We start from the raw sequence: 17,886 nt of genomic DNA on the forward strand, positions 1-17,886 counted from the left end.
TATGAACAGATATGAATGAAAAATTCAGTACTTTTTATATCCCAAGAATACAAACATAGTGTACGTTCTACATTCGTAAATATGGCGATTCTTCTATCGCTTGCAAGTTTTGCGATTGACAACTCCGTCATTCACATATCAAATTTAACGTAAATAGTTATATAGTATTATTTTTAATAAAATAAAATAATGTTATTAACATTAAAACCGGATCATAAAAAACATGTATTACTTCTTATAGGATATACACCGCAAGGTATGTAAAATTATTTTTATTGCTGATTTACTTCATTATAAAATAATAATTACGTATCTTTTCCAGTTTTACAAGATTTTTGCAAATTAGCACTAGATTATTTGCAAAAAGGGCCAAATATTAAATTATATAACGCAGCAGCTCGTAAGTAAACACATTTTTACTTATTTATATAAAATAATTAAAAAGAAAGTCTAGTGTTAAAAATTTAATTGTTTTTTCCAGAGAAATTGGATGTTGAAGTAAGTGTAATTAAGAATTCAGTGGAAGGACTTGTTAATTTATTAATAGAGAGTTGTAGATATAAGGTAACATAAATTTTATTAATCTATTTGTATTTCTCTTAATTTATAAAATATTATTTAACTAATATTCTACTTTTCCAGCTAAATTCTGAGGACTTTAGAGATTCAATAATATCTTTAGGTTTCTCTGAACAACAAGAAGTTATATTAAGTAAATTATATAATGTTAAAAAAGATGAAATATTGGATACACTCAGAGATATTGGATTTAAGTTGCCAGAATACCATGATATGGAATGGAGATTTGAAGTCCAGGTATTATATTATTTCATCCTTGAACTTTGCATCTTTAATATATCATATTTTTATATTATATGTAATGTATTTTTTCATAGATTGCTTCAAGAGCATTATTGAAACAAGTTGCTCCTCTCATTACTTTGGATTTATCTATAAAGGATCCTGGCAAGGATGAAAACATTGAGCATGTATTACTTCAAACTGACCCTGTTAATTTATCACACATAACACAACAATTAGAAGAGGCTCTTCAAGAAGGTTACAGTCAACACATTCGTAGACTTTCAAGAGCAATAAAATGATGACTTTGTAATATAATTATATTTTATGTAATAAAATATATAAATTATATACATAGAATATATTTAAGTCACTTTTTTTTTAGCTGTATATTATAATAAGACATCATGTATTAACTGAATCTATATTGATTATTCCAATTTACACTTAAGAGCATATGTAAAGTTTCACTTTGATTAGATTACCCTAAATTTAAAATGACGGTAATGTTCATACATCATACTATCCTTTGTAAGAGCAATATAAATGCATTTATTAAGGCTATACATAAATTCATTTGAATATTTTATTGGATGACTTTATTGGATCTTACCATATCAAGCATATAAAAGAAGAGTAGTCTACTTGTAGTTGCAGTTGTAGTATGTGAACAGTTAAAAGAAATATGTTACGCAAAATTATATTTTAGTGTGAATTTAAATTCAGTTTGTAAAGCCAGTTTATGATGTATACATTCAATGCAACAACTCCTTGTTTCATTGGAGCCATGCCTCCAAATATTTCCATTTTAACAACTACTACAGAACCACATTTTGCAAGGCAAATAATGCGTTTCAATAATCAAACAGTTGTTAGTAAAGTGCCTGAGGAGATGTTACATTTAATTGATACATATTGGTAATTAGCACATTTGTTATTTTTAATAGCAATGAAGTCCATGTTGATATTATTTTATTAAATTTTGAAATATAGGTATCGGTTTCCTCCGTTGAACCCATTATGGCATAAAGTCTTAGGTTTAGTTATGATAGTATTAGGTATTATGGGATGGTGTGGTAATGGTGTAGTGGTTTATGTATTTATAATGACACCATCTCTAAGAACACCAAGTAATCTTCTTGTGGTAAATCTTGCTTTTTCCGATTTCATTATGATGGGTTTCATGTGTCCACCTATGGTAATTTGCTGCTTTTATGAAACATGGGTTCTTGGTAAGAAATTTTTATCATATAATTTCGGAAAACTTAATTTTACAAAACTTTATGTTTTAAAACTTTTATTTAGGCCCCTTAATGTGTGATATTTATGCAATGGTTGGATCATTATGTGGATGCGCTTCTATATGGACCATGACAGCTATTGCTTTAGATAGATATAATGTTATAGTGAAGGTATACATGCACATGTACACATATATAAATAGGTATGTTAATAATTACAATAAGAATAATATGATAAGAAAGTGGAATATTCTTAGGGGATGTCCGGAACACCTCTTACCATCAAAAGATCCATAATTCAAATTTTGGGTATATGGTCTTTTGGTTTAATATGGACAATCTTACCTTTAGTAGGGTGGAATAGGTAGTATCTTGATTATGAAAATGTATCTCCTATATATGTAAACTAGTGAGTATGCTTAATTATTAATATACCGTACTTATCAATCAGATATGTTCCAGAGGGTAATATGACAGCATGTGGAACAGATTACCTTACACAAGATTGGGTCTCCAAGTCGTATATATTAGTTTATTCTTTTTTTGTCTATTACACTCCATTATTCACCATTATTTATAGCTATTATTTTATTGTTTCAGTAAGTATGTATTTTGAAATTATGTTAATTATTAGTTATATATGTGTAACTGTAATACATTCATTATCATTTTATAGGCTGTTGCAGCACATGAGAAAGCGATGAAAGAACAAGCAAAAAAAATGAATGTCGCTTCTTTACGATCTGGAGAAAATCAAGGTGCTAGTGCTGAAGCAAAATTAGCAAAGGTACCGCATTGTGTATTTAACTTAATTAAAGCGTTAATTTTAATTCTATGAAATATAAATATATTTTTTAGGTAGCACTAACGACAATATCGCTATGGTTTATGGCATGGACACCATATCTTGTGATCAATTACATTGGAATATTTAATCGATCTCTGATCACACCCCTTTTCACAATATGGGGTTCTCTCTTCGCGAAAGCGAATGCAATATATAATCCGATCGTTTATGGAATTAGGTATGTATTTTACGAATACATTAATGCCACCTTAACAAAAAACAATGAATAAAAAATAATGCTAACGATCTATTTTATAAATATACCATATAGTCATCCAAAATACAGAGCCGCGTTAAAGGAAAAACTACCGTTCTTAGTATGTGGCTCAACGGAAGAACAAACCGCTGGAGGGGAGAAAACTTCAGAAGCTGGTGGAAACTCATAAAATGAATCGAAAACTTGAATGTTATTTTATTTTATTGTAAATACATAGAATGTTTTGTAAATTAAATATTATCCGAAAATTGATTTGAGAAGGAGGTGCTCGCACTTTTAAAGGAAATAATGAAATTTATAGATACAGTTGCTTGCAGAATTTATTTGCTTTTATAAAATTAAGGTACAGATGTTCCCTTCATGTTTCATGGTGAATGTGATGTGCTTACTAATCTAGTAAACATAGAGCTGTTACCTGGTGTACCAAAGTGACCATGTATATTGTTACGCAATAAATGTACAAAATTAAAATCATACCTATGAATTGATGTAAAATGATCCGCATTGTGGTGAGATGCGCATCACGCATTCAATCACAGGAGATTCAAATATTGATCATTTAATGTCGCGTATACAATGACTTTGTATACTGGAGTTGTTCCTTACCGAATTAGATGTGCTGGCCATTAGGCTATACTTTTGAATGTTCGAACATATTCGATTTAAACTGTTTTAATTTTGAATGTCTAATTGACCACATTGATAGTTTTGTTATCGATAAAAAATATTTCTTAATGTCATATCAGGTGTTAATATTTACAAATCGTGTCTGTAATAAAATTTGGTGTTATTCTTACCTAGTTAGGTATATTTTAATCTATATTCTTCTGATTGACCGTGTCACAGTTCGAATATAAGTAAGGTGCAGCCATGGCATATATTATTGTTTTATGCATTTGATTTTTCGTTGTCTGCAACAGTAGTTGTACCAGAAACAGTAGATGTAGCGTCTGTGGGTGCTGGTTCGGCGGCGCATGCCAATGATGGGAATCTTGCAAACAGCGCAGCTCGGTATTTCGGGTGGCTGGAAGAGAGGAAAAGGAAAAGAAAAGTTTAATTTTATATTGATTTAAACTTATATAAATATAACTACCTAATTCCATAAACGATCGGATTGTAAACTGCATTGGCTTTGGCAAATAGAGAACCCCAAATTGTGTAAAGCGGACTGATCTTAACGAGACTGAAGATGCCAGACCAGTTGATGACCAGATACGGGGTCCAAGCCATGAACCATAAGGAGATTGTCATAAGGGCAACCTAGAATCATTATAAAATATCCCGTTATAAGTAAAGAAAGTTTAAAATAAAATATTCATTACATTAGAAATTTATTACATACTTTTGCCAATTTACACTCGGCACTAGTACTTTGATTTTCAGATGATCGCAGAGAAGCTACGTTCATCTTTTTGGCTTGTTCGCGCATATTCTTCTCGTGGGCAGCTACCGCCTGGATAATATACCAGTAACTCCAAATGATGAGGAACAGCGGGAAGAAGTAAACCCAGATGCTATATAATAGGATGTAGGAGACGGATACTATATCTTTGCTGAAGTAATCAGTGCCACACGCGGTCATGTTACCTTCTGGTACATATCTAAAAAACAGAATCAAGTTTCGTTACTCGTAATCAATCCTCGAATGAAATATTAATAACACTTATCAAAATATTATCGCGATCAACCGAATTACCTATTCCAGCCAAACATAGGTGCGATAGTCCAAATCAGGGAGAACAACCATATCCCCAGTATACGAAGGAGAGCTCCGTTAATGGTCAATGGCTTACCAGATAAACCTTTGACGATCACGTTGTACCTATCGAATGCAATCATCGTCATCGTCCATATGGAGCCACATCCGAACAAGGAGCCCAACATTGCGTAGATTTGACAGAAGAGAGGCCCAAGTACCCATGTCTCATAATAGCAATTGATCACCTGTTAAACAACAAATTATATCAAATTTATTCCATATGCTTGAGTTGAGATAATATTTCTAATGGTGATACAGTATACTATACAGTTAGTTGATACTATACAGTTGAGATATCACTTTTCGATTGGAATTATTTGAAGGATCGGAAAAATAAAAATTGCTTTTTTACGCACCATAGGTGGAGACATGCAGAACATCATAAGGAAATCGCTGATAGCAAGGTTGATTACAAACAAATTACTTGGCGTGCGAAGACTCTTTGTCGAAAGGAATATATAGACGACCATGCCATTTCCCGAAACCGAGATGAAACCAAGCAGACCTATTACAAATCCAAGGATTGCGTGCCACATCGGATTTAGTGGTGGAAACTGATACCAGTGGGCGTCGATTAAATGGAGCATATCAGGTGGAACCTTGTCAACCACCGTTTGATTTGCAAACCTTTGGGCTCCATATGCGTATGCCTCATAACTGGGTCCCAAAGCAGAAATCATCCTTGAATCTGTAAATGTTCAAACACTCCCTTAAGACTTTGTGCTTTCTTTCTTTCCTCCTTCTTTCCTTTTGATTATTTAAACATTCAAATAGTTCGAATGAATAGTTCAAAATACAAAATGTTCAACAGTAGATAAAGTACAATAGACTTATCGTTTCAAATCAAATTTGCCCAAGTCTGGGTTCTATCATCACTATAAATAAGTTATGTAACATTATCAGAAAATTTTAATGCACAGACTTTCCGAGAACACTTGAAATGAACGAAACACCATCACTCCGTTTCCGTTTCTCACCTTTAGGCTACTTGGAGAAAATCGTGGTAGAACGAACTAATCCAAGTACACGTCTCAGTTCGATTTCGGTTGACCGCGATAGGTTTTTGAAATTTAACAGAAGGTTGTAGGTAGGCTGTTAGGTCCACTGTTGGATGCGGCTCGTGTCACCGCCGTTCGACTTTCGTTTAAATATGAACCGATTTCTTACTTCGACCCTGCCATATGTACCCTTACGTTTAGTTTTCTATATGTTGTTACGATCTAAGACGGTAAACAGTCTTAAGAAGGACTTTATTAAGTTAACGAGGATTTAAGAATACCTTTGGTGTATCTTTAGTGCCACACACAGAAACCTTACAACGCTAAAGTAGGAATAGAACACGAAGAATCGCCATATCCTTTTGATACCCTTCTACATCTTTTATATTTAACTTCGAACCATAATCCCTACAGTAATATCCGCCTGCATTCTTAGTTGTTTGACATACATTCAAAGAAAAAAACGAGAGACTCTTGTTCGTTCTTTCGTCTTCGTCTATTCCATCGATTCGAAGAATGAGATACAATAATTAAGCGAATATATTAGTAAACTCGTGATTTCGATATCTATATAAGTTTTATGTAGATTTAAACTTTAATATGGTTTCATGCTATAAGAAGCTTATTATAATAGCGTATGTAATGTACTCTTCTTCTTTTTCATTAACTTGGATAGTCACATTCTTCGAGAAACCACCCTTATGTGGTTTTCTCAGAAATTAACTTCTTCATAAATCCATATATATCATGATTACGTAATATCATTCACGTTCTTTCATAGTACTTAAATCGAAATATAGAAATAATCTAAAAATAATAATTATTATATAATCATTCATTCATGTACATATGTATCTATTTCAAATTTAAAAATACATTTCGCGGTTCAAGTTTAAATAATGAGAAATATCGAATTCAGTCACATGGTGCATAATACATAGGTAATTTAATCTTCCCATTCTTAGGGCTAAGTTATTTATGACTCGCTGAATTTAAAACGATAACATGCGCGCTGGCAGAACAGTTTATATTATCCATAAAATGACAATCGACTTAGAAACGAATTGATGATTTGATGAACAAATCAGTATCATACAGTTCTTTGAAGGAAAAACACGTATAAGATAAGAAAAAATCCTTCTTTCATTCAGTTGTATTTTCGTACATATGTATTTGTAATATATGTCTATATATGGACAAATGGTCTTAATTTTATGTATAATAAATAACAATATTTAATTCGTTCATTTGTTTTTTTTTTATTAATTTTTATTACAATTTTTTATTATATATAGTAGCTTTTACAGTATTTGTGGAAAAATATAAACTATATATAACATATTTTGTATAGAATATGAATCATATAATATAAATAACAGAACACCTGTTCGAGAAATGTAACCTCTTAGCGTTTCGATAAACCCTGCTATCGAACTTGTCTGTATTTTGGAAGTTAATACTATGATTTTTTGTACGTTGTTCAGTGATTAACCGATATTGTAGTAATTAAGTTATTATTAAAGCACGAATTAATATTCCAGTGAAAGTATATTTATTAAAAAGTTTATAAGATCGCTAACTTTTTGTAAACGATACAAAACATGGAAGTTGATACAGGAGCACAATTGATAGCAGAGGACAGTGATCAGGAAGAGGAAGAACTAACTGCTCAAAGTGTTTTATTAGCGATAGAGGAAGCTTGGCTAAACGAAAAATTCGCTCCTGAGATTTTACCACACCGGTCTGATTTGATTGAGTGTATGCTGCAGCAAATCACACATATGGAAGAAAACATGAAGAGGTTAGACAAAGGAGATCTAAGATTAATGATACATAGAATGGAATTAGATAGGATTAAATATATGATAAGTAATTATCTCAGGGCTCGATTAGAGAAAATTGAGAAATATACCATTCACATACTTTCTCAAGAAGCTAACAGATCTTCTGAGGATTGTTACTTATCAGTTGCAGAGCTACAATTTGCGAAGGAGTTTCTTGCAAGTATCGAAACACTTTTTAAAACAGTTGCTTTGCAACATATGCCTGGAAATTTTCAGACATTTGAAGTTGATACATTAGCTGTAAAACCTAATATGCAAGCATATGTATTTTTAAGGGCTAATGATAGAATTAATGGAATCTTACTTCCTGGTTCAATGGACGAAGAAATAGATCTTGAACCAGGCTCCCAACATATTATACAATATAGTGCTGTAGCTGATTTAGTTAAAACTGGTGCTGTTAAATTAATCTAATATCTTATACAATTTAATAGTGTGAATAAAGAAATCTAATACTTTTTATAGTCGTTATATAATGAAGTCTTATTATTTACAGTATACAAAATTAATATATTAGAATAGATCTGTGTAATTAATTTGTTACAAAAAATTATAGAAAAAGTTTGGGACAATATGTATATATATATATATATACATTTGTGTACATATATTTTATTAAAAAGTAATTGTACATTGAATTTACATATAATTTCATATAGTAATCTTTTTCAACATATATAAAATATATTTTGCATTATAAAATATCTAAACAATATCAAAAATACTATTATATATGAAGTACAATGCTTTGCAGATGCAAACTTATGCTGCTTATGCAAATTTACTTGTGAACATTCTCACTGTGTATGGACAATATTTTTACATTAAACAAAGTTTAAAAAATTATAGCTGGAGTATTTCAAAGAAGTTTTGATCGCAAGAAGTGTCATTATACATTAAATATAAAATAAATAATTATGTAAGTAGGAACAATATTAGTATTTACCAAAATTCTAATTATCTTTCACTGTTTCACCATTATGAATTTGTGGCAGTGACTGCAATTCTGCATCGGTGCAGACACTGTTATAAGCCTAAAATTTGATAAAAATTTATACAAATTACAACAAATTGTTATAAACAGATATTATAAACAAGAGAATATTTAATATGAATATACCTCTTCTGCAATTTTTTTGAGTTGTTCAAACATTAGCTTCCCAGTTTCTTTGACCATATTAGTGAAATGGCTTTGCTCATTTTTAAGTAGAACATAGGGATGATCAAATTCAATTGCTTTTCCATGATCCATAACTAGCACTTTGTTGCTATCCATGATTGTATTCAATCTATGTGCTATGGTTAATACCGTGCAACTCTTGAATTTTTGTCGAATAGTCTTCTGTATTAAGGCATCTGTCGCAGGATCGACATTAGCGGTAGCTTCATCAAGAAGCAGAATCTTATTATTTCTTAAGATCGCTCGAGCTAAACAGAGTAACTGTCTTTGCCCCACACTGAAATTAGCTCCACCTTGATCAACATTATAGTCTAGAGAAGAAACACTTAATTTTAATTCTACATCCTCGAGGGCAGCCCAAAGAGTAGCATCATCAAAATCATGAAATGGATCGAGATTATCTCGAAGCGTCGCTGAGAATAATACAGGTTCTTGTGGGATAATAGAAATTTTCCTTCGTAATTCATGAAGACCTATTTGTTTTGTATCTAATTTATCTATGTAAATAGCACCTTCGAGTTTAGCCAAACGAAACAAAGCTGATATTAAAGAGGTTTTACCAGCACCAGTGCGACCGACTATTCCTACCTAAAAATGCAACACTTAACGGTTAATTTAAATATATAGATAATATGCTAATTTTGTTGATAAACAATAATAAATTACCTTTTCTCCAGATTTAATGGTAAAACATAAATCTTTAAGAACTGGTGGTGCGGAATCTTCATAGCGTAAATATAAATGATCGAAATTTATTTCTCCTTTAGAAGGCCACTGTGCAGACGGTTTTTTATTAGGTTCACTTTCAAATGGTCCCTCTTTATCGAGCTGTGTAAATTGTAGAATTCGTTCTACACTTGTCATTTGCGATATTGTTTCTGCAGTTTGACGCATTCCATGCTGAAGCATTCCACATAATATTAATACTTGAGATATGGCTAATCCTACATTTCCCGCAAATGTATTTCCTAAAAGTATGTGAATAGATATTTAATGACATAATGTTAATTACTTTTCTGATGACAGCATAAATTTATAAATTACCATCATCCAATATGATGAAGCTATAGGTAATAAAAGCAATAAAACAAATAGACACAACATCTAATGCAAATCCAAAAGCAGTACTTGTTGCTATTGTCAAGTAATAAGCACTAGTATGAAGATCTTGGTGAACGTCGAATTCTTTCCGAACCATGTTATGCGCGCAAGCAGAACGAATTGTTGTTAGTCCTAATAAGGAAGAACTAACATGGGAGAAAACAGGACTTTTGGCTAAAATTTTATAGAGAATTGTTAATAATATTACATTAATCATTCTGAATAATATTTATCTAATAAATTACAAAATGCTTACTAGTTCCTTCAAAGCGTTTCATATCTTGCGCAGTTTTAAGATAAATATTTCGTATTTGCCAATATAAGAAACCCATGATAAACATTGGAAATATTGTCCACCAATTAATAATGAAAACTTGAACTAAAATTCCAACCATTACAGTAAATATTTGGATGGATTCTATCATCGTTCTTGGTAAAATTTCATCTACTGATCCAACATCCTTTGAGAAACGATTTAGAATGCGACCTAAAATTTAACATTATAATATTTTTATTTTGTATAATTTTATTTTATATAATTTTAAATACTTACCAGAAGGATGTGTATCAAAAAATAGCATCGGCGCTTTTAATAAACACGAGAACATAAGATTATGAAGATTTTTACTAGCATTCATACATATTTTATAAAATACAATATTTCTTGTGGATGTCAATACAATGCTTGTAAGGATGAATGCTCCATAAATCCACAAAGCAGTGTCACGATGGAGGTAAACTGTATTGGACCTCGCGTTAATAGTCCACGTCTATACATATAAAATAAAAAATAAGATTCGTCGCTATTTCTTAAATGGAAAAGAAGCAAAGTAAAATTACTAACAATATTATCAAAACTTTCATTTTTTAATGGGTACAATTTTGAAATTGTACTATTAAAATCATCCATCTCCAATAAAGTCGTTTCATTTATTGATTTATTTGTATCTCCGTCAGCGGAAAATGGTACTGTGTGATTTTGTTCTGATAGTTGAACTGTATGATTAATACTATTGCGTTTAATGCGTATTTCTTCTTGTTTTGTCCTAAAAAGAAAAAAGAACAAAACAAAAAAGGAGAGATAATACACAAGATAACTCTTATTAAAAGGAAATAATAATAGATACTAACCAATAAGCAACCCAATAATCGCAACCACTACTTCCAATCTGTCCAAAAATTAAAGACCATACAAAAATCAGAATCATTAAGACAGATCCTCCAGCTCGAAAATATTTCCAATAAAGAGATTTAGAAACGTTTCCTTTTGCCATTAATTCCTCAGTTTCTTTTGGTTCTGTTTCATCATCATCTTTACCATTACCATAATTAATAGATAAATCAGGATTAGTATTATCATCAATTTCCATGACTTCCGAATCTCCTTTATTTTCTTCTGTCGAAAGCATATGTAAAAAGTCTGTACGTTTGCTTTGAATTTCTGTAAATGTACCTTCACATTCGATTTTGCCCTAAAATAAACATTACTTTATAACATAACAATGTTATAAAAGTAATATAACATAAAAATAGCATAGTAATATAATAATGACAGTTTTGATTATTACTACTTACATTGTTTAATAGAATAATGTAATCGCAATCTTTCAAATATTGAACCTGATGTGTTACAAGAATTCTTGTTTTATTTCGAAGATAATTTTTGATGCATTCATTGAACAATTGTTTTCCTACGTGAGTATCGACTGCGGATAATGGATCATCCAATAAATAAATATCCGCGTTCCTATATACAGCCCTGTTGTAATGATCATTTGAATTAAAAGTGGTTCTTAAAGTTAATATTTCAACATAATACCGTTTATTTCTTGTCGATATGTACCTAGCTAAATTAATTCTTGCTCGTTGACCACCACTGAGTGCTGCACCTCTATCTCCAACTAAAGTTCTGTCGCCGTAATTAAACTGTTGAAAATCTTTAATGAGAGTACATGCTCTAACAACATCATTGTACTTTTCTTTATCATAAGACTGCCCAAAAAGTATATTATTGCGCACTGTACCCGAAAATAACCACGCTTCTTGACTAGCATAAGATACAATACCATTTACTTTTATTTCTCCATGTGACTGTTGTAGTTCCTTTAAAATTAATTGAAGAAATGAACTCTGAAAATGTACATGAAGATTAGCAGCATTCTGCATTACAAACAATGAAGACATTACTTTTTGAAGATATATATATATATATATATGTATGAGGATATATTACCTTTCCTGCACCAACTGAACCAACAATAGCATAAAGCTTGCCAGGTTCTATTTGAACATTGATATCATGTAACGTATTTGCAATTGTGTTTTCTGTCCAAGATGCTGTAATATTTTTCATCATAATACTACCATCTCCATTGGTTTGTTGTGACTGGATTATGTTATTATTTTCTTTCAATAAAAGGAAATTCTAAAAAAATGTTATGTTATAAATTACATATATAAAATCCACATAGAACAAAACGATAATAATTATTTCTCTTACTTCAAGTCTCTTAATAGATACATGAGCCTCTGCAGCAGCAGATACAGCCATAGGGTATAATATAGCCATAGTAAGTTGGAGGATATTGAAATATTGTGCCATCGAAAATACTTTATCGGCAGATATAGTGTTGCCGAGAAGTACATATGCCATAATTGTAAAGTATAATGTTGTACGTTCGGTAAACACAAAAGTAGCTAAGGTAAAACCTCGTAAGTACGATGCAACTGTTAGTACGTCTATCTCCTGACTAAAAAGTAATTATACATTTTAAACACATTTAATAATTTATAATACTTGTATAACAATAATAATAACATAACAAAACACTGAAGAAAACCTTCTAACAAAGCTAACAAGTTTTTCAAATGGTTGTTCCCAAGTATACATTTTAATAACTTGAATTCCACCAATTATTTCTGACATTAATCTTACTCTTTCGTCAGTCCTAACTGCGATTTTTAATCTTAATTTTGATACCCATTTTCCTAGATATCCTACAATAAAACCACATTAGTTAGTTTCTTCTTTTATAATTTAAAAGGCTATTACACAAACAAAATTGTAATAGTGATATATGATGACATATGTACATACCTTGAACAGGTACAGTTTGCATAGTTATAAGAAAAACACCAGCTAAAGATGCAATTCCTACACTTTCCCATATCATAAAAGTAATCAGAGCACCTTGAATGGGTAAGATCCAAATATAATGCAATGCTATAAATAATTGTTCAAATCTTGCTACATCATTTGACATTATGTTTATAATTTGTCCAGGAGTAGTAACATTAGTAGAAGATCTTGACAAACGCAAAATCTAAAAGCAATGGTATTTTAAGTAACAATAGTTGATAAATATAAATTTATGGATAATAATTTGTTTTCACCTTTCTATACATTAGAGAGGAACATGCTATTCTCACTCTCATTCCAACTTCCATTAAACCTAACATAGAATGATGAGTAATTAAAGCTCCACATAAGACTATAAGTATAACAGCTGAAGCATAAATGTATGCTTCATTAGCTGTGGATGTTGCTCTAGGATCAAAGTGCCAGATAAGAAGACCTAGCACATATGGTTGAATAACCCTAGAATTCCATAGTGATTAAAAATTATACAATAATAGTAAATAATATATATTATAATGATAAAAATTATGCAATAAGAAACTTCTCGCTCTTACCTTAAAACAACTGCTAAAAAAAACTGCCATCCTCCATAGTGAGCAAATGACCACATAAATGTTTTTCTTAAAGCATTAAAAAATTTAGGTTTTCTATTTGCTCCTTCTGCGGACTTAACTTCTTTAATCCAGTTCCTAAACAAGAATGGAGACAATACAAACATAGTTCATGATATGAATTTTATCAGTTCCAAAATATTGGTATTATCCTTATGTACATATGCTTATTACCTCTCGAGTTTATCTCCAAGATGTTGACTAACATCATTTGGCATGACATTATAGATATCTTTAATCTCAAGATCATGATCCTTAGCATACCAGAATAGGGGTTTCAGCCACCTTAAATATAATAATAAATATTTTTATATAACAATAGCTCTATTTTAAAAAAATTATTATAATTAACATAGAAAACTTACCAAAAGATCAGTTTACTAAAAACATTCGCCGTTAATTTTGGATTGGGATTGTCATACTTCTTACTAGAATCCATGATCGATCGTTTTACACATAGTACAGCTATTTCTACAAGAATAAACCATGCCGCACAAAAGAATTTGAGTAGTCACTCTAAAAAGCATTAGGTACATTTACGTTAATTCAACAGTAATTCTTCGCGTCATCATTAAGGAGTCACGAGTAACAATTCCGTTTCTCTCAACTAATTGCTAGGAGTTTTCTGTTACGAGATAGTAAGGAACCTATTAAGAAATGATTCAACAAATCATGACACGTGCACAACACGCGCACGATCGATTGAACGTATGTAATTACATAAGGCTCTCGAGATCACAAACTATTGCACAGTAATGCATAGTATTCGTGGGAAGATAGGATGTGATGAAAATGTCAAGGGCATTAACTTATCCCAAACATTAACAGGTTATTTTTAACTATCTATTTCTAGAAATTGTACTAATGAAAGGGAAGGAAGAATTATATCCTTCCTTTTTTATTCGCAGCATGCAATGGATCATATATAATATGAGAACAAGGTGAATTGCGTTAAAAAATATATTTACAAGCACTGATCATGTATTCAATTAAAAATTTCAATGAGTAATGTTTTATGGAGATAAGGAACTAAGATAAATAAAAGCAATAAATGAAAAAATTTATGAAACTTCTGTAACTATGTAGATAAGCTTATCGTGTAATATAATGTGATCTAATATAATCTAACATGAACATAATGTAATGAACATATGTTTGTCATTTTATCAAGGTTTTCGTGTTTTATTCGATGAAAATATCAATTAAAGAATATATATGATGACTTTCAACTTTCCCTTTTTTTGTTATTTTCATTACACAATTTCGTTGTCCGGACAACTGAAGTAAATTGTCACAGGATTTTTCTTGGGTAGCGGATGACTGACTTCCAAAATTTCTTGTAATTAAGAAAAATCTTTAATTCTTTTTCGGTTCGACAATCCAAGAAAATTTCAAATAATATTTCAAGATATACGTGTTATTCTAAAGTAATCAAAATGGTATGACGTAAATGAAATTCATAATACTCTATTACACAAGCAATATATCTCTTTTTAACAATGTTCAGTACAATGTAAAATGAATTACATATGTTTATTCTCAAGTTACAAACGATGTAGAGCATTTTTTTTTATTGCAGAAGACTATTTTTATTTAATTGTTAATCGTTAACGGAAGTTATAAATTTTGCTTCAGCGTGAGTGTATTTCAATGCACGTGGGTCAAGCAGGTGTTCAAATGGGTAATGCGTGTTGGGAATTGTATTGTTTGGAACATGGAATTCAACCGGATGGAACGATACCATCAGACAAAGTGTCCGGAACAAACGATTGTTTTAATACCTTTTTCAATGAAACCAGTTCTGGCAAGATGGTACCGCGTGCTGTGATGGTTGATTTAGAGCCTACGGTCGTTGGTTAGTTTAATTTCCGTAAAAAGAAAATTTTAACTGTATAAATCGTAAAATCTTTTGAAGCTCTATGGAAGGCTGATATAACGAGTGATGTTAAAAATACGAATATTTCAAAACTTCCTATAGACGAAGTAAGGATAGGACCTTACAAGCAATTATATCACCCTGAACAATTAATCACGGGTAAAGAAGATGCTGCAAACAATTATGCTCGTGGTCATTATTCCATCGGTAGGGAAGTAATAGACTCTGTAATGGATCGAGTGAGAAGGTTGACGGATCAATGTACTGGACTTCAAGGATTCTTCGTCTTTCACTCGTTTGGAGGAGGCACCGGGTCGGGATTCACTTCGTTGCTTATGCAAAAACTGTCCGATGATTATGGGAAAAAGAGCAAATTAGAATTTGCCGTATATCCAGCACCACAAGTATGCAAAGCCAAAAAGAAAGAAATTGATAGATATTTTTTTCGCGTTTGTTTTATCTATAATTACCTTGTATATATGATGGGAAGTTGGGTAACACAGTATCCTTACGTAAAGAAAAATAATGTGTAGGTATCTACCGCCGTCGTAGAACCATACAACTCGATTCTGACAACTCACACTACAATCGGTCATTCGGATTGCGCGTTTATGGTGGATAACGAAGCAATTTATGATATATGTAGACGGAAGCTTGGTATCGAGCGGCCTTCATACGCGAATCTGAATCGCCTTATCAGCCAAGTGGTATCATCGATAACTGCCTCTTTGAGATTCGATGGTGCTCTGAACGTAGATCTAACGGAATTTCAAACGAACTTAGTACCATATCCTAGGATTCATTTCCCACTGGCGACTTATGCGCCGGTGGTTTCGGCTGATAAAGCTTTCCACGAAGGGATGTCTGTAGCAGAAATAACGTCCGAATGCTTCGAGGCATCCAATCAAATGGTCAAATGCGATCCTCGAGAAGGAAAATATATGGCCTGCTGCCTACTTTATCGCGGAGAGGTGGTACCAAAGGATGTGAACGCGGCAATTGCGGCTATGAAGAGGAAAAGTTGTATACGTTTCGTTGATTGGTGTCCAACTGGTTTTAAGGTCGGCATCAATTATCAACCACCTACTGTTGTTCCGGGTGGAGACCTCGCCAAGGTATCAATTATTACATAAATATGTCTGTCATTATCAGTAATAATTAAAGAGCAAATTTAATGTTTCACGGTATTGTTTCCATACGCTATAATTAAAGGATTAAACATACTATAGTTGAAGCACTAATTCAGTTATTTGAACATATTTTGAGACAATTTATATATTATTTTTAAAATGCAATTACAAAGTTAAATATGATATAGGTTCAAAGGGCGGTTTCAATGTTGTCGAACACAACAGCTATAGAGGAAGCCTGGTCTAAATTAAATTACAAGTTCGATCTTATGTATCACAAGCGAGCATTCGTTCATTGGTACGTCGGAGAAGGTATGGAGGAAGGTGAGTTTGCAGAAGCGCGTGATGATCTCGCCGCATTAGAGAGAGACTACGAAGAAGTCGCACTCGAATCGTCAACCACACCAGATGCTTCGTTGGAATATTAATATATATAAATGCACGTAATCCGTGCAAGTATTTCGGCATTTTTCAGCTACCCAACAAAAGGACTTATGCATGATCAAATTAATTGTATGTACAAAGAGACTGGTGTTTTATATTACGCTTCTTATGTCTTGTGATTTGTTTATTTATTTTCATCTTTTTAATAAAATTATTTTTTTATAACATTTATTAATAAATTTATTAATAAAATAAACAAAAATATATTCCCCCCAGTTAGCTTTGAAGTTTTGGGTGATGTATTATTAAATTAAAAATAAATTTCTATGTGCTAGAAACAGTACTTTTACCTGAAAAAATAAAACTCGTAAATTATAATGTACTTACTGTTTTCGTAAATAATAGAAGTGGAATTTATTCAAGATTCCAAGTCAGTATAATTATTGCACTAACAATAAGTACGCGGGTATAGTGATTTGTCACTTTCGCAAATAAAGATATTTAAATTATCTGAAGACAATATCATCGTGTTATTACTTGTAAAGAATATATCTTATATATACAACATTCATAAGTAAATGTAGTAACTTTACCGGATATAATTAATGAAAATAACTTTTTTTAGTGATAATGTACTATATCACAAAAAAACTTTCTTATCATTATTATATTTATAATTCTCTTAATGCTAAAGTAATCTCTATTTATTTATGTTTGTTTATCTTACAGGAAATTTTAATTACAATTTTGATTTTTAC

General features: G+C 31.4%; 5 protein-coding genes across 9 annotated transcripts; 3 read left to right on the plus strand and 2 right to left on the minus strand.

Annotated features, from left to right (window-relative positions):
• The first annotated feature begins 34 nt into the window (after window positions 1-34).
• On the plus strand, window positions 35-3,816 carry LOC117230518 (rhodopsin-like). Its single transcript, XM_033488085.1, has 13 exons — window positions 35-256; window positions 323-400; window positions 482-564; window positions 643-816; window positions 897-1,091; window positions 1,541-1,719; window positions 1,795-2,033; window positions 2,107-2,213; window positions 2,300-2,406; window positions 2,494-2,641; window positions 2,719-2,829; window positions 2,901-3,067; window positions 3,161-3,816. The coding sequence occupies exons 1-13, from the start codon at window positions 190-192 to the stop codon at window positions 3,273-3,275; spliced, it is 1,770 nt and encodes a 589-aa protein (XP_033343976.1). The 5' UTR covers window positions 35-189; the 3' UTR covers window positions 3,276-3,816.
• LOC117230513 (rhodopsin, long-wavelength) lies at window positions 3,409-6,040 on the minus strand. The gene is made up of 6 exons (XM_033488079.1): window positions 5,843-6,040; window positions 5,222-5,553; window positions 4,803-5,050; window positions 4,449-4,707; window positions 4,200-4,366; window positions 3,409-4,130 (listed from the first exon to the last, which is right to left on the minus strand). The coding sequence occupies exons 2-6, from the start codon at window positions 5,543-5,545 to the stop codon at window positions 3,995-3,997; spliced, it is 1,134 nt and encodes a 377-aa protein (XP_033343970.1). The 5' UTR covers window positions 5,546-5,553; window positions 5,843-6,040; the 3' UTR covers window positions 3,409-3,994.
• Window positions 6,041-7,234: 1,194 nt separating this feature from the next.
• Window positions 7,235-8,240, plus strand: LOC117230516 (DNA replication complex GINS protein SLD5). Its single transcript, XM_033488083.1, has 2 exons — window positions 7,235-7,334; window positions 7,405-8,240. The coding sequence occupies exon 2, from the start codon at window positions 7,465-7,467 to the stop codon at window positions 8,119-8,121; it is 657 nt and encodes a 218-aa protein (XP_033343974.1). The 5' UTR covers window positions 7,235-7,334; window positions 7,405-7,464; the 3' UTR covers window positions 8,122-8,240.
• Window positions 8,241-8,369: 129 nt separating this feature from the next.
• Window positions 8,370-16,188, minus strand: LOC117230508 (multidrug resistance-associated protein 4-like). 3 transcript variants are annotated; one of them, XM_033488061.1, is made up of 19 exons: window positions 16,085-16,188; window positions 14,104-14,209; window positions 13,913-14,023; window positions 13,682-13,816; window positions 13,382-13,586; window positions 13,086-13,311; window positions 12,829-12,985; window positions 12,489-12,738; window positions 12,222-12,413; window positions 11,832-12,118; window positions 11,564-11,747; window positions 11,120-11,460; window positions 10,833-11,034; window positions 10,542-10,758; window positions 10,245-10,475; window positions 9,932-10,162; window positions 9,554-9,855; window positions 8,828-9,475; window positions 8,661-8,741 (listed from the first exon to the last, which is right to left on the minus strand). In XM_033488061.1, exons 2-19 carry the CDS (start codon window positions 14,175-14,177, stop codon window positions 8,661-8,663), a joined length of 4,074 nt encoding a protein of 1,357 aa, XP_033343952.1. In that variant the 5' UTR covers window positions 14,178-14,209; window positions 16,085-16,188. The 3 variants fall into 3 exon arrangements, with proteins under 3 accessions (XP_033343953.1, XP_033343954.1, XP_033343952.1); XM_033488062.1 differs by lacking the exon at window positions 16,085-16,188 and having other exon boundaries at window positions 8,370-8,741; window positions 14,104-14,377; XM_033488063.1 differs by lacking the exons at window positions 9,932-10,162; window positions 16,085-16,188 and having other exon boundaries at window positions 8,370-8,741; window positions 14,104-14,383.
• LOC117230511 (tubulin alpha chain-like) lies at window positions 14,429-17,477 on the plus strand. Of its 3 annotated transcripts, none has more exons than XM_033488071.1 (6): window positions 14,429-14,566; window positions 14,647-15,177; window positions 15,374-15,593; window positions 15,717-16,018; window positions 16,148-16,729; window positions 16,933-17,477. In XM_033488071.1, exons 2-6 carry the CDS (start codon window positions 15,175-15,177, stop codon window positions 17,170-17,172), a joined length of 1,347 nt encoding a protein of 448 aa, XP_033343962.1. In that variant the 5' UTR covers window positions 14,429-14,566; window positions 14,647-15,174; the 3' UTR covers window positions 17,173-17,477. The 3 variants fall into 3 exon arrangements, with proteins under 3 accessions (XP_033343962.1, XP_033343963.1, XP_033343965.1); XM_033488072.1 differs by having other exon boundaries at window positions 14,647-14,679; XM_033488074.1 differs by lacking the exon at window positions 14,647-15,177 and having other exon boundaries at window positions 14,489-14,566.
• Window positions 17,478-17,886: the final 409 nt, after the last annotated feature.

Source organism: Bombus vosnesenskii, unplaced genomic scaffold, assembly GCF_011952255.1.
Source record: "Bombus vosnesenskii isolate JDL3184/JDL3185 unplaced genomic scaffold, Bvos_JDL3184-5_v1.1 scf7180000013267, whole genome shotgun sequence".
Taxonomy (NCBI): domain Eukaryota; kingdom Metazoa; phylum Arthropoda; class Insecta; order Hymenoptera; family Apidae; genus Bombus; species Bombus vosnesenskii.

Excerpts from the sequence above, each read along its gene's own strand:
- LOC117230513 (XM_033488079.1), bottom strand. The coding sequence starts at position 5,545 with ATGATTTCTGCTTTGGGACCCAGTTATGAGGCATACGCATATGGAGCC. Across the intron at positions 4,367-4,448 it reads CCGAGTGTAAATTGGCAAAA|GTTGCCCTTATGACAATCTC; the intron begins GTATGTAATAAA and ends TAATGATTCTAG. Across the intron at positions 4,131-4,199 it reads CCGATCGTTTATGGAATTAG|CCACCCGAAATACCGAGCTG; the intron begins GTAGTTATATTT and ends CCTCTCTTCCAG.
- LOC117230516 (XM_033488083.1), top strand. The coding sequence starts at position 7,465 with ATGGAAGTTGATACAGGAGCACAATTGATAGCAGAGGACAGTGATCAG.
- LOC117230508 (XM_033488062.1), bottom strand. The coding sequence starts at position 14,177 with ATGGATTCTAGTAAGAAGTATGACAATCCCAATCCAAAATTAACGGCG. Across the intron at positions 12,739-12,828 it reads CTTGTTAGCTTTGTTAGAAG|TCAGGAGATAGACGTACTAA; the intron begins GTTTTCTTCAGT and ends ATTACTTTTTAG. Across the intron at positions 12,119-12,221 it reads GTTCAGTTGGTGCAGGAAAG|AGTTCATTTCTTCAATTAAT; the intron begins GTAATATATCCT and ends GTACATTTTCAG.
- LOC117230511 (XM_033488071.1), top strand. Across the intron at positions 16,019-16,147 it reads CCGTATATCCAGCACCACAA|GTATCTACCGCCGTCGTAGA; the intron begins GTATGCAAAGCC and ends AATAATGTGTAG. Across the intron at positions 16,730-16,932 it reads CGGGTGGAGACCTCGCCAAG|GTTCAAAGGGCGGTTTCAAT; the intron begins GTATCAATTATT and ends AATATGATATAG.
- LOC117230518 (XM_033488085.1), top strand. The coding sequence starts at position 190 with ATGTTATTAACATTAAAACCGGATCATAAAAAACATGTATTACTTCTT. Across the intron at positions 2,407-2,493 it reads CCTTTAGTAGGGTGGAATAG|ATATGTTCCAGAGGGTAATA; the intron begins GTAGTATCTTGA and ends CTTATCAATCAG. Across the intron at positions 2,830-2,900 it reads CTGAAGCAAAATTAGCAAAG|GTAGCACTAACGACAATATC; the intron begins GTACCGCATTGT and ends TATATTTTTTAG.